Source organism: Carassius auratus, chromosome 2, assembly GCF_003368295.1.
Source record: "Carassius auratus strain Wakin chromosome 2, ASM336829v1, whole genome shotgun sequence".
Lineage (NCBI taxonomy): Eukaryota > Metazoa > Chordata > Actinopteri > Cypriniformes > Cyprinidae > Carassius > Carassius auratus.
Genome location: NC_039244.1, coordinates 240,908 through 256,749, shown reverse-complemented (window position 1 = coordinate 256,749; position 15,842 = coordinate 240,908). Strand labels below are relative to the sequence as shown.

At 34.5% G+C, this 15,842-nt stretch overlaps 1 protein-coding gene and 1 pseudogene across 1 annotated transcript; one reads left to right on the top strand and one right to left on the bottom strand.

The window, feature by feature from the left end:
* Positions 1–1,271: 1,271 nt before the first annotated feature.
* On the bottom strand, positions 1,272–4,427 carry LOC113040024 (serine/threonine-protein kinase NIM1-like; annotated as a pseudogene).
* A 4,547-nt stretch (positions 4,428–8,974) lies between these two features.
* On the top strand, positions 8,975–15,370 carry LOC113110346 (uncharacterized). Its single transcript, XM_026274498.1, has 8 exons — positions 8,975–9,013; positions 9,099–9,235; positions 10,437–10,532; positions 10,699–10,844; positions 11,860–12,121; positions 12,247–12,428; positions 13,589–13,647; positions 15,014–15,370. Exons 2-8 carry the CDS (start codon positions 9,181–9,183, stop codon positions 15,162–15,164), a joined length of 951 nt encoding a protein of 316 aa, XP_026130283.1. The 5' UTR covers positions 8,975–9,013; positions 9,099–9,180; the 3' UTR covers positions 15,165–15,370.
* The last annotated feature ends 472 nt before the right edge of the window (positions 15,371–15,842 follow it).

Here is a 15,842-nt window from a genome sequence, read left to right as displayed (position 1 = left end):
GTGATATCTGATTTAAGTGGGCGTGGTTTGTGTAAGGTAGAGAGGGCATGACTGATGAATGTGTCCTGATCCAGTCACGACGCTATTCTCAGCCTGCGCTCCAGCTGAGTAATCAACTTTTATTTAAAAAAATAATTTATATATTTATATTCAAACTGAAAACATGATGTGATTAACACTCAAGTCATTCAAGTCATCGTGTCTCAAGTCAAGTCAAGTCCCGAGTCTTTAACTTCCAAGTCCGAGTCAAGTCTCAAGTCCTAAAAATAGCGACTCGAGTCGACTCGAGTCCAAGTCACCAAGTCACAAGTCCCCATGTCTGTTAATTAACCATGTAGCCTACTTACTATAGGGATTTACACAATTATGCATAATGAATTGTTATTATAATTTCAGTGTAAATATCTCATATTAAATAGCTTTTAAAGATGGACATGAGTCACACGAAATGGGAGACATTTGGCTAAAACGTCATTTGTTGTTTTAATGAGGTTTATTTTTATATTATCATTTTCGTTTAATAATTAGTTTATTAATTCTATTTATGTAATTTATTTCAGTCAGTTACCAAAGTGTGTGTGTGTGTGTGTGTGTGTGTGTTGGTGTGTGTGTTGTATATATATATATATATATATAATATATATAATATATATATATAATATATATATATGAGATTTATTCCTTTTTTTACTGGAAATATTTTACTCGTTTTAGTTAATAACAACATTGATTGGACATCGGATGCATAAATGTTTGCATATAAATATATAAATGTGTTTTAGCAGTGTGTTGACGCAACCAATGAATGTTGTTGTTTTTTTTATCCCAAAAAAACCTAAACGATTATCAAGCCGTTTTGATTTTCTGAGCTCTAATGTGCACCTTTTAATAAAAACAAACTGGAGAATTAATGCATAACCTGAATAACTATTTTTATACATTTTAACAACTATTTTTATGAATAGAAATGTAATATATAAAAAATCTCATTAGCTGACATAGTAAATATGCACTGTATTAATAAAAAAATATTGTGTTCCCTTTTTCAAGTGATTATATATCGTTAATAAAATTTCAGCTGAATATTCCGTAAATGCTAGGTAATACGATTTTTGGAATATTTATCAATATATTTTTTTATCAAGTAAAAAAGGTTTACAGCACTTGAAAAAGTTAACATTTGAAGCATAAAGGTCCAATTCGAAATCAACCGTGTGTCTGCTCTTATCAAAATGTAATTAATTAAGCTTGCCATGCAATTTAACAATAGCTCAAAAACCCCAAGAATTGCACAGAGATGCATCAGTCTTTCTGTATGTCTGTATGTTGTCTATAGGATGGCACAGACGGCGGACTGTGCTTTTTTTTTGTGGACGGTCGTAGGGTAGACCATCTCCTCCCGGACAGAGCGCCGTGTGTCCCGCAGACTCCACGGATCTGCTCCTCTGTATCCGGTGCAGAAGAATCCGGTAGATCCCTGTCAGAGGGCTCCGGCAATCCAACACCTTGTTGTTCCTGAGGTGAATCTCGTGATCCCCAGCTCCTCGAGCGCGAGTTTGACGCGCGCTCGTCGGCGGAGAGCGTCCGTGAGGCGTCGGTCAGGTGCGCAGGTGATGGAGAGCAGGTGTGTACGGCTGCGGATACTCGACCCCCTCAACCACGCGCTGGACATGATCTGTGCCAGGGATATACGGTCAGCGGGGACCAGCCTCAGCGCGCCCTTAATCACGTGCTGACACGCTTCCGGCACGAACGCAGGGAACGCGTAAGAACCTCTGAGGATGCAGAAGCGCAGTCGTCTCAGACTCGAGCCGTTAAAGGGGAACGTCGCTGTCACCATGAAGTACAGCAGGACACCCAGAGCCCAGATGTCCACCAGAGGTCCGATGTAACCCTCGTCCCGAAAGAGTTCAGGGGCGCGCGTAAGGCGGAGAGCCGCAGAAGGTGGTGTGATGTGGTCGGTGGGTTCCATCACGCTGAAGCCAAAAGTCACCCACTTTGATGCAGTATGGTGGTGGTAGAAGACATTTTCAGCCTTCAGGTCCCGGTGGATGATGTTGTTGTCATGCTAAAGGTAAAACATACACTTTTATAGATATTTGCGTAACATTTTGGCATGCATGCAATGTGGATTTTCTATCATGCATTACTTGAATGATGCACTACATTTGAGTTTCCATTTCCAGTAGAAGGAACAGCAAATCATTTCAGCTGTTATATTTAACACGTTTGACTCATTATTTTATCAGACTGCTAAGGTGAAGATAAATTAGTAGCAATTAAATGATCATAAAAATGTTAAGTGGTGTAAAATCTGATTTAAAATGTTAAAAACTATTAATGAAACAAAATATTATTGCTTTTAGTATTTTAGCAGTATGATTATTATTATTTGTAAAAATATAATATTAAATATACAAAAAAAGAGAAATATATATACAAGTATGAACATGTTATTATATAAAAATATTAAACCAGATATATTTTAGAGTAAAAAAAATCTTAAATATATTAGTTTTTTACATTTAAACTATAGTCCCATTTTGTTATAAATAATTGCACTTAGACATATCGTGATTTATGTTTGACTGCAATTAATCATGCAGCCCCAGAATACACTGCGTCTGTATTTACTGTAGTTAAGAAAATTATGTTTAATTATTTTTTTATTTTTGTTGTTTACTGTTTGTAAAACAAAAAGTGAAGGTTAAACTCCGAGACAGATTGTGTTTCACTGTGCTCACCATGTGTTTGACAGCAGACAGTACTGAGAGAAGACCAGTTTACTCTCCAGATCAGACAGGCGCCCTCTGGTGGCGATCCTGGAGAACAGCTCTCCTCCAGGCGCGTACTCCATCACCAGGTGAAGCCTGCGAAACGTCTCCACCACCTCATACAGACGCACGATGTTGGGGTGGGACAGTCTCTCCATGCAGCGTATCTCAGAAGAGAACAGCTTCTGCGAGCGCTTGTCCAGACGCAGCTTATCCAGGATCTTTACAGCTACCTTTCTGAGAGAGATGAGTGAAAGAGAACAGGGGAGTAAATGCACTGCCAATGCCACGTGGGTCAGTTATGGTGAGGCAGATTGGTTTGCATGTGTGTGGTCAAGCCTGGTTCATACATTCTTGATTTTATGACTATCGTGAGCAAACCAAGGTTATTATCAATAACTAATTAAAAAAATAATAATTATAATAATACATAAAATTGTTACTTGAAATAAAATGTAACAATTATTTTTGTTTTAGGCATTTCTTATTTCATTTTAGTTTAATGTGTACTAATATTTTTAATTAAAATGAGCAAAAAATTATATATAAACAATGACAAAGACACACAATAAAATTTGAACTCTCAAATGGAAAATGAAAACAAAATATAAGAACTTGCAATCATTGTTAAAAAATAATTAATTTTTTATAAAATGAAACGATACCAAATTTAATTATAATAAAAAAATATTGTATTTATTTATCATGTGATGTTCATCAAAAAATATTTTGATATCATTTAAAAATAGCTCCACTAAAATATATAATATTATTAGGAAAATTTTAACTCATTTCTCTTTTAATGAATAAATTGAAAATGCACTTCTGAAGGTTTATTTATTTTTTCATTGTTAAATAGTGTTCCTGTAGCTCAAGTGGTAGAGCATTGCATTAGCAAGTGCAAGGTTGGGGTTTGAATCCCAGAAAACACAAGTTTAGGAGAAAATTATTAGCCTGAATGCAATGTAAGTCACTTTGGGAAAAAAAAAAGTGTCTGCTAAATGCATGCATAAATGCATAAAATATATAATAAAAAATGAAATGATTTGACCACCCTTTTACCTTCTACTCTGTTTTGTTTCTGAAAAAGTAACATTCACATGGTGACAGGGCGGGTTCTCAGGACATTAAGGTGGGTCTCCAAGGGGGGTATAGAAATGAACACATCCTGATGAAGATTAACTATAATCTTCTGGATTAACCCAGATTTGTCTATGACGTGATGAACACATGTTCATTTACCATTCACAACAACAGAAACTCTGAAGGGAGGTTGAGGTGTTTTGCATTGAATACAGCTACACTCTGTGTCTCTCACCATTGGTCAGGTCGTGAATGCCTAGTTTGACCTGAGAGAAGTTTCCGCTGCCGATTTCCCCTCGAAGCTCGTAAAAGCCGATCCGTTTGCCGAAGGTGAGATCATTGACCAGCTTCTCCTTGTGGCCGAGGTCATAGACGGCTCTTGCGAAGGGCGTCTGCTTCACGCTGACCTCTGGACTCACAGCTGCAGGTTTTCTGTCCAGTGCTTGACTCCTCGTCTTCTCCTCCGTGGTTTTATCGACCTCCATCCAGGCCGGCTGAGGCACGAGCTCTTTGTGGTGAGACGGCATGGTTTGCTGGGCCACCTGCCCTGTAGAAAAAAACAGATCTCATTCAAATCTCAGTTTTTCCTCATAGAAATCAAAGCGGTTAAATGAAGGTTTCTTCTCTTTAGAGTTTCGGAAAAGATCTCAGTGTCTCAACTGTGCACAGACCCTTTGTGTTTCATTTTTTTCATCGATTTCCAGTTCTGAATTATGCTCCATTTACCTAAACTTTGTTCTAATGCTTCTCATAAAATTCCTTGTGAGGAATAAAAACAGACAGAAGTGAGTCAACAGCTGTCATACAGATCTTAGGAGAGCTATATAAGAAACGTTTGAGTTCATATTAAGATCTGAGCACAGTTTATGATATATTTGAGATCTCTCCTGAGATTACTCTGGTCTTTTTCCTCACAAGAAACACCTGAGATGAAGCAAAAGTCCCCATTTGATCTCATAATCGTCGTCTAGGTGGAAAAAAATCCAGATATTAAAGAGATCTAATGTGAAATAGAATATTTCTCATTTAATGCTTCCTTGTCCCAATAATAATCAGAGTTATGCTATTTCACATTTTACAAAGCATCTAAATCGTCTCTTTCATGTCTTTTGAGTTTGAGTTCATATTGAGATATTTTTTAGATATCTTCTGAGTCTTGTAAGTAGATTACAGGGGTTTATTTCTCAAGAGAACTAGAGGCACTTCAGCAAAAGTGTCCATTTAATCTCATAATTGCTCATAATCTATGTGGAGCCTATTTTAGTATGAACTCAAACATTTCTCATCAGACGCTTCCTAGTCCAAATATCCTTATGATGCTATACACAATACATTTTAAAAGTCTTTTACAAGTCTTAAGTTATTTCTACTAAGAGAACATCTTAGAACTCCATAAAGTTTCTTGAGTTATGAAAAAGCAACTTCTGAGCATTCATTGTCCTCTTTGTGCAGAGATGGACTCAATCTCATGAACTCAAAAATGCTTTCTAGTCCAAAGGACATGAGATATTATATACATGTCTTCATGCAATGTTATTCTTACGAAAGAGGACATCTGAGATCTTCTTAAAGTTTCCTGAGCGATGAAGGAGCATCATATGAGCAATCATCTAAAAGGATATTTCATTCCAGGATATTAAACTGTGTTTTCAAACTCACACAGAACCTGTCCTTTCGCCTTTTTCTCAGTCTTTAGTGGTAAAGCGGCGCTCGTCATACATGAAAACATCCTCTAGGTCTTCAGGTGTCTCCTCACAGTCTCAGATATGTCCAATTTACCCAGATCTGTCCATTTACAGATCCAGGATGCCTAAAGTCCTTAAGATCCAGTCTTATTGAATCAGGCGAGTATCATTTATTAAGGTTCATCTCAGTCCTCCATCGAGCCACACGCGGTCTGCTTGCTCCGCTGTCTCTCTGTGTGCCGCTGCTTCATGGTGTGTGTAATCCTGTCTCACACACTCACCTACAGACAGGTGAGTCATCACTGGACCCCTCCTGCCACGGGATTACACCGTCCAGCGGTCTGTCACTCGCTCCACGTGCAAGAGGATTTTAGGTTTGTGTGTCTGGCTTCAGTTTTGCATTGCTATGTGATTGCTCGGCTGTTTCTATTCAGTTGATAGTGTGTTCAAAGATACCTGTAGATGTTTTCTTTGAATTTCTGCATGGTTAACGACAGTGGGCACAACTTTAAAACTGTAACTACAGTGGTGCACTAGCAAAACAGTTCACATCATCTGCAAAACTCATTCCAAGCAACACAACTCTCCCTCAGTGAGATAACACACACACACACTCAGAACACACTGAGAGGAAAAACACTCGCAACAAACACCAGTACACAAGATACTCACTCTTCATCTTTACAGTTTGAACAATTTCAGTGACTTCATACAAAGTCATATTTTCTTCAAAGAAAAGATGGACATTCCTTCACATGATTTATTTACATTTTTAGAACATAACAATTCTTTAAGGTAAATGAAAATGAGAAGTTTGCTTCAATAGTCTGTAGTAGTTTACAGAATTACAGTAATGAGAAAAAAAAAAGGTAGAAACTTAAAAGTACATACTGTAATTCGAACAAATAATTTTCATGGCTAATCCTGAAATTGCAATCAGCAGTGTGTGAAATCTCTTCTGTTTTGAATGTGTGCTTCACAGTTTTGACAGCAGTGTGTTAGCATTTGAACAAAGTGCTGTAAGTAAATCCACAGTGTTGTGCAGGTTGTGGTTAAAGTCGTGGGATAAGTGTGTAGAGTTTTGAAAACTGTGTTCAAGCAATGAAAAACGAACTAGAGTTTGGTCCACATGATCTGCTGCTGTAGTTAGAGTTTTGCACGTGTGACTCCAGTTGTGCTCACTGTCGTTTAGCAATCCAAAAATACTGTAATAGGTTTGTCCAGTGCTCTTCTTGCACATGAATGAGCAGTCTAGAAGTTACTTGCATATGATGGCATCATGTGACCTAATTATACAAGACTATTTCATCAGGTGGTTGTAAAAGGACATCTCCTTGAGCGCCTCAAGACCAAAGGATAAACAGAGAGCCACAATCCCTGCCAGGAACAGACGTCTGGCATCAGAGGGAACTGGACGAGTCTGTCTGTCTGTCTGTCTCAGTGAGTGAGTGTGTGTGTGTGTGTGTGTGTGTGTGTGTGTGTGCGCGTGTGTGTGTCTGTCTGTCTGTCTGAGTGAGTGTGTGTGTTTGTGTGTGTGTGTGTGTGTGTGTGTCTGTCTGAGTGAGTGAGTGTGTGTGTGTGTCTGTCTGTCTGTATATGTGTGTGTGTGTATATATATGTATATGTGTGTGTGTGTGTGTGTGTGTGTGTGTGTGTGTGTGTGTGTGTGTCTGTCTGAGTGTGTGTCTTTCTGTATGTCTTTCTGTGTGTGTGTGTGTGTGTGTGTGTGTGTGTCTGTCTCAGTGAGTGTGTGTGTGTGTGTGTGTGTCTGTCTGTCTCAGTGAGTGAGTGTGTGTGTGTGTGTGTGTGTGTGTGCGCGTGTGTGTGTCTTTCTGTATGTCTTTCTGTGTGTGTGTGTGTGTGTGTGTGTGTGTGTGTGTGTGTCTGTCTCAGTGAGTGTGTGTGTGTGTGTCTGTCTGTCTCAGTGTGTGTATGTGTGTGTGTGTGTCTGTCTGTCTGTCTGTCTGTATATGTATATGTGTGTGTATATATATGTATATATATGTCTGTGTGTGTGTGTGTGTGTGTGTGTCTCTCTGTCTGAGTGTATGTCTTTCTGTGTGTGTGTGTGTGTCTGTCTGTATATGCATATGTGTGTGTGTGTGTGTGTGTGTGTGCCAATTACAAGTCCTTAGAGGCAAAAGCACAGTATTACGTATTAGATATATATATATATATATATATATATATATATATATATATATATATATATATATATATATATATATATATAAAGAATTAGCTCCTTAACTTATATAATATTTTGTCAATGAAATAATGAAATAAATTACTGTAGACCTGGGTCATAGTGAAAACATTACCTTCATGTTTTGTGACATAATGTCATGTAACATTTCAAAATACAAAAATCCGTTTGAAAAGTGTAGAACATTTTGAAACTTTAGTTTAGGGCCCAGCATCTGAGCTTCAATCATCTCTGCTTTTCTCTTTGAAACTTTCCCTCAATTCATATGCTTCATGTGGAGGAGGGTCCTGGATCTCTTTGAATGCATTATCATGGAAAACAGCAGCTTCTGAGACCCAACATCAGCTCATTCCTTATTAACATATACTGTTAAAACTTCTCTTACGTATGAAAACAGCACAGCAAACAGTATGCTAGCGGAAAGCTAATCAGGACTGATTGGTTGTGATTTAGGAGATTCTTTGACTAGATTAGGGGGTTAATCAGCGGCGGTATTGCAGTAATCAGTTGGCATTGGTCTTTGTAGTGCGAGGTGTAACCTATTTAGTGATTATAATGACTGAGGTGAAAACGGCTCAAGAGGAGGAACATCAGAGCGGAGCTGATACAATGCAGGAAATGCAACATCAAAATATTGATTTATTTATTTATTTATTATTTTTTTATATTTACAATTATAAAATTGTAAAATAATAAATGATTTAATATTATAGAAATAAATTATATATTTATGTATAAATTATACATAAAATATTTATATAAAATAAATAGAAAAAATAGATAGATATTATATGTTTTAATTATATAATTACATTTGGAAATGAATTATATATGTGTATAAGTTTATGTTTTTGCGATGATATATTTATTAATAAATTATACATTATGTATTAAAACAAATATTTTAATTTTAGATCGATGGACACCAAAAAGACCATGTTCTATTGTTCTCCATAACTTACAATAATACTTGTGGCTTTAATAAACGTTTAATCTTTAATAAACATAAAAATATTCAAGAGAAAAGTCAGTCTTATACTTTGAAACAGACGCACCATTTGTCCCGGGGTAGAATAAACACAAAGGCTGCTCTCGACGGGGGGCAGGGGCCCGTTTTGTTTTAAGTGAAGGTGCTAAACACCGTCCCCCTGAGATAAAAGTTGATTAATACCTTTAAAGGAGGGCCGCTTAGTGGCTCAAAGTCCCTTAAGCACTTCATTAGTGAAAGGAAGGGGTCTGACAGCACACATGACGAAGCTGAAGAGGTGTGGAGGAGATGCTCTTTGATCTGCTGGCCTCCTAACAGCAGGCATTAGACTCATGAGGAAATTTGATTATTTCTCTCCGCAGCAGTGAACCCATGCAGGTATAAATATCCCCGAGGAGCAGGACTGAAGGCACAGACCTGACGGTGTGTGTGAGGAACATTACTATGGATTTACTGCCTCTGCGTGTGTTTCTTCTGCTGTGCACCGTCCATCAGACCTGTGAGTGTTGGTCATGTTTATCTCGTTATAATTCAAGATTTAACGAAGCGTGTGACTACAGTATGATCTGTTTTTGAATGTAATGTATGTGAATGTAATCTGTTATGTGATTGATAGAATATGATGCTTTTAAAACAGTTAAAATGTTAATATGATACTGTATGCATGGTGTGGAAAGACCAGGTTTTTGGACATTTTTGTAGTACCTTTTTGATACAATATGGGATATGAATATGGTAATAATTCACCATCATGCTGTTTCATGTATCATGGTACTGCCACAGTAATCTATGACTGATAAGTTACCATGTTTTCTAAAAAAAATTGTATACTATTATAGCTTTAATATTTTTTTGAATTTGTATTTATTTTTATATTTCCTGACTAATGTTTTGTTGTGTTTTTGTCATTTGTGTGTGTGTGTGTATATATATATATACTGTGTCTATATAGTTTCCAGTCATTTTATTTCTGTTTTGATCATTTCAGATGAAACTAAACAAAAATTATATCTTGCATTAGTTTTTATTTTTTATTTTCCATTTTCATTTTAATTTGACTTAAAGTTTTAATAGTTTTGTTGTGTGTGTTTGTTTTTAAACGTTTGTAAACGTTTGTAAACGTTTCTGTTATTTTTATTATTACCTTTTAAGTTTTAGTATTTAAACTTTATTAAAACATTTTTTTTTATTAATTTTAATATTTTTTTAAATAAAAATTGTATTTGCCATTTTTATTAGTTTTTTTTTTCATTATTAGCCTACGTGTTTTCATTTTTTGTTTCAGTTTTAAGTTAAAAGTATTTTAGTTATTTTAGTACTTAAACTAGACAAGACTAGAAAACTAGAAATCTTACCTTGACCAGCTGAAATAAAATAAAACAATTAGTTTTCCTTATATTTAATTTATTATTTATTGGATTTCAAGTAACTGAAATGTTTATATATATATATATATATATATATATATATATATATATATATATATATATATATATATATATATATATATATATATATATATATATATATATTGGATTTCAAGTAACTGAAATGTTTATATATATATATATATATATATATATACACACATTATAATTTATGATATTTCATTGCATTTCATTGATGTAAATTATGCTTTTCCCCAATCTTGGTAAAAAAAATTTATAATATCAATTGATTTGTGTATTTGTGTCATTTAGTCACAGCTGTTTTAGGTAAAAACACAGAGTCCAGGAACTTGTACACAGAGAGAGCCTGCTGCAGACGCCAGAGTCACGTGATCTACATCGGCAAAGGTTTGGTTTAGTTCTTTTATATAAATACCAATGAAAAAATGCTGGATGAAAATACAATAGAAATATGCAGTTTTATGGCTATGTTGTCAACTCTTGCTGTTTCGAGTAGTTTGGAGCAAATATTTGTTTTATGACTATCAGTCACGTAATTTCTTTCGTGTAACAGATATTTCTGGCAGTCCTGTGAATGTTGATGTGGGTGTGTGCAGAACACATTGTGGCCAATCAGCACGCTCTGCGTCATTGGAGGCGGGGTTAATGTCCACTAAATATTACGAATCCTCAACGCTTGATTTCCTGCGATACAAAAAGGTAAAACAATTCTAGCCTACTGCTTACCACAAGATGGCGACATTTCTTGAAATAAAAATAAGTATGCAAAATAATAATAATAATAATAAAATAAAATTGCTTATTAGATTCAACAATTAATTTATTTTTTTACTTTCCTCCGGTATATATAAATATTCACATTCACATTAATTCATTTAGTTAATGCTTTTTTTGATTGTAGAGAGCAAGAAAGTATGAATTTATGTATTTAAGTATGAAATGATTTTACATTAATATTAATAATATATAATTAAATTAAATAATATAAAAATTATTTTATTAAGTAATTGTCAATACATACAATATGCATTATATATATATATATATATATATATATATATATATATATATATATATATATATATATACACACAATTTTAGTAGCTTATTATTAGTTCTTATATATGTATACATATCAAATATCAAATATATATCATATAATGTAATGTTTTTAAAGAAGACTCTTATGCTCATCAAAGCTACATTTATTAGATCATAAATACAGGGAAAAAACAGTAATATTGCTCATTGTTATTACAGTATAAAATAAAGGTTTCTATTTTAATATCCTTTAAAATATAATATATTTCTATGATACAAAGCTGAATTTCCATCAGCCATTACTCGAGTGTGAAGTATCACATGATCTTTCAGAAATCATTTTTAATGAATAAAAAGTTAAAAAAGCTGCATTTATTCAAAATAGAAATATTTTGTAACAATATAAATATTTGCTATCACTTCTAAAAAAAATGTAAATATCATTGCTGAATAAAAGATTTAATTTCTTTAAAAAAAAGATAAAAAATATAAATGTATCGACCCCAAACTTTTGAGCAGTAGTGTAAAATGTTAAAAAAGATTTCTATTTTAAATAAATTATATATTCATACAAAAAAAGTTAGACTTTAAATTTTAATGTGATTATCTACAATAAATGGCTATTCATACACATTAGAAGCCAAACTGAATATTGTTTCCATAACCCCTGTAGATGAAGCATCTGGATCCGTCCTCGTGGCCTGGTTCTGTCCCGTCCTGTGGACCGAGCTCCACCTGTGAGCCGGCCGGGGTGCGTGTGGACCGCGTGATGCTGCGTGAAGGTCTGCAGGAGGTCGAGATCATCGAGGACTGTCACTGTGAAGCCAAAATGAGCCGGTGTGTCCGAGCCCCATCTCTCAAAACATACTACTCTGAGACTCCATACGAGGCCGTCATAGACGCAGGCAAATGTACCGGATCAAAAGGGGCACCAGGTGAGAGAAAACAAAATAAAAGTCCCTTTATCATCAGTGCGCGCCAGAATATCAACCCTGTTGGTTACAGGAAATAAACTAGGAGCTTAAATGCATAATCCTTTAATAATCTGTTTTACCTACAGAGGGATTTTCATGCGTACCAACTAAGTTTGATTCCACCTTCATTGAAACTCCAAACAAAGTGGAGCTTATCCAAACTGTGGCTCAATGCAAACTAAGGGAGGGATGTTACCGAGTCCCGTATGTAGAGCATCACTACGAGATCACGTACAATGATGACGGAGTCAAAGTACACAGTCTGAGGGTGAGTTTTTTTTTTTTTAGCACAATTCCCAGAGTTTTCAACCAGTTTCTAATTGTGGTTAATTTGTTTCATAGTTTATGCTAAATCATATATTTCATCCATGTCTGACTTGGTTGCTTTAGCCATCAAATATAAATCGATCTCAGTCGTTGAAACTAAAAAAAACTAGCATCATTTGAAAAATGGTTGTTGATGTTCTTAATGAAAGTAGCATTTTAGATATTAGGTATATATTTTATTTAAGATATCATTTTATATTACAGTGGTCTCACTGGGTAAGTTAACTTTCTTGACTGGGAGTAAGAAAAGGCTAATAAGACAAACCAAGTCTTTACTGAAACAAAAGTCAATAATCTAGTGCTAAAGGATCTTACATCAGTTAATGCTGATATAGTCAGAAAGGAAACGAGTCATTTTCAAGTGATCCATGTTTGCTTTCTTGATTTGTTTGAGCTAATGATCCATTTCCCCCTCCAAGCATTTCCAGTTCTGTGATTGGACAGCGTTGAACTCAAGTGTGAATATGCATGGAAATGTTAAACACTTAATGACTAGTGCTTGAAAATCCATTAGCAGATTCTACACAAAACAAGTGTGCATGTCCTAATATTTCAGAAGAAGTGACGCTTTCAATAAACCATAGATGCTTTGATTTAATGCAAAAACTTATGCCATGCATAAGTGACAAAATGTCCCAAATATAAAAAATGCAGAGAAAAAAATCAATTCTTTATAGTCGATCTAATCTAATGTGTTTCATTATATTATTTTCTAAACTTATGAAGTTTAGTGAGGCTTTAAAGTATTTGACATGCATGTTCTTCTAGGGTTAAATTTCCAAAAAAAAGGTAAAAATGACACCTGAAAATCAGTTTTAAATTCATATGGAGTGTTACTTACTTTCTAAAACAGATACTAATCTATTTAATCTTGTAAAATCCTCACACTTATGAAGTTTAATGCAGAGTTGAATGCTTATTGAACACATCTGTGCCAGATGTTCTCCGTCTGACGCCGCACTCCTAAAAGGTGCGAGGAGGCCACAAATGGTCCCCGCAGGTGCCAAATCAAAGCACTTATCATGTTAAAAGACCGTCCTGCTTTCACAGCTGGTGGTGACCTGATGGCTTCTCTCTCTTGTGTTGCTAATGTTCTTACAGGAAATAGATGTTGGCAGATGTTTGGGAAGCTGCACCTCAGGGAGCCGCTGTCTTCTCAGGTACACGCCACACTTCTGACTTTACACACAACTGAGCAAACACATGATCACACACACACACACACACACACACACACACACACACACACACCCTTTATAGTGTGCACTAAAAAACACAACTCTGTTTGCTGTGACCTCTGTCAGTCTTTAGTCCAAAGCAGAAATACACACACACACACACACACACACACAGTATACTTTGTAGATTTTCAGACTTATAACAATGAAATACAGTTAAAAAAAAAAAATATATATATATATATATATATTTCAACATTTAGTTAGACAGTAGTTATAGAAATATTTTATACTGTAAATACGACCACTCAATAAATACAAAATGAAAATTAGAAAGTATATATTAAGTAAAATAAAAATAAAATATTTTGAACTAATTTTTATTGGAAAATATGTCTCTTATGTTGACAAAAGCTTTCTTTTTGGTCAAAATTTATTTTTGGTCAAAAATATAGTAAAAGCAGTAATTTTGTGAAATATTATTACAATTGAATTGTTTTCTATTTTAATATATTGTTAAATGTAATTTGTTTCTGTGATGTGCAGCTGAATTTTCAGCATCACATGATCTTCAGAAGTCATTCTAGTATTAACAATAAATTACATTTTTAAATATATTCTAATAAAAAACACTCATTTTAAACTACAGTAATACTTTTTCACAGTATTACTGTTTTTCTGTATTTGATTAAATAAATGCAGCCTTGGTGAACAGAAGAGACAAAAACCTGAAAAAAAGTTGTTTTTCCAAACTTTTGAAGACCGTTCTTTAAAAAAGAATAAATTATCAAAACTTTTTATTCAAAATTATTCCAAATGTTTGATCTGTGGAGTATATAAAAGGATCTATAGATATGTAATTTGTACAATCATGTTGTTTCTGTCCTTAATAAAAGTTTTACTCAAACTCACTAAATAAGCTTTATATTAACATTAACTATTTTAAACAGCTTTTGTAAATGTTGATGAACAAATGTAAAAATAGACACACAATATGTTCTATAGGCTTAGTAAGAAATAATGCTATTGTTCATTATTATGTGCGATACTTGGACGATAAACATGCTGGTAGATTTTAACAGTAACAGATGTAGACAATGAGTTTCATAGTGAGAAATCCAAATCTGCAAAAATATTTATATTTGGCTAGTAATCGATGTTGTAACTATATATCATTTAACATCATTTTAAACAGATTTTCTAAAAGTATTGCTAATTTTTAGTGTACCTACACCTTTTTTTTTTTTTACAGTTGACAAGTTATTTTAGTGCACCTTTAAACCTTTGCCATTGGCGATCTGTGTGCATTTGATTGCATGTTGGCTAACACACTCGTGTGTTTCTGCAGGAGCGCGTCTGATCTCGGTGAATGTCTGCTGTGGGCTGAAGGACAGGGCAACGCTTGTGTTCCTCAAGACTACGAGAGCCACACTTTCCTCAGTCAACAAGGCCAGATCCGCACTGTTCTGGCCATCACTTCCTGTCTATGCCAGTCTTAAACACAGCGTCCTCTACTGGACGACTGCAGCCACTACAGTGACACTTGAAGAAGTTTCCCTACAGATCATTTGCACAGCTGTAATGTCAGGTTTGGGGATGTGCATTAATGGATGGCAATTTAAAGGCATGATGCCATTCAGATAATTCTGTAATATATGTAAATGATGTAAAAAGTATTTTGTAAATAAAATCTATGTCAGAACGTTTTTTAGTCGGAGTCCACCATCTTTGATTACATGACAATCTGCACAGAGCAACTAAAGAAAGCTACACATGCAAATCATGTCTCTGGTTTAAATCATGTTACAAATCAATCAATAATTAAAGCTTTGGCAGAAAATGCAAATGTGAAAGAAGTGTTGCAAAATAGCCTGCTGTAATCCCAAATAGATCATTACAGAGAGACAATTAAAATATATTGTAAACTATTAAAAAAAAAAAAGCAATCCAATTTTGCAAATGTGGGTACGACAACTGAAACATCAACATGGACTATGAAACATAAAATTCACAATTTATACACAAAATTTCAAACAAGTATAAAAGAAACAGCCTATATGGGTCAAAGACGAAAAAGTGTTTAAGCAGAAAAAAAGTGTAATACTGCTTTAAACTGTTGTAGTCTGTTTTATTTAATTGCAATTTTATTTTTGTTTTTCTGAGCAAAAAATAAATAT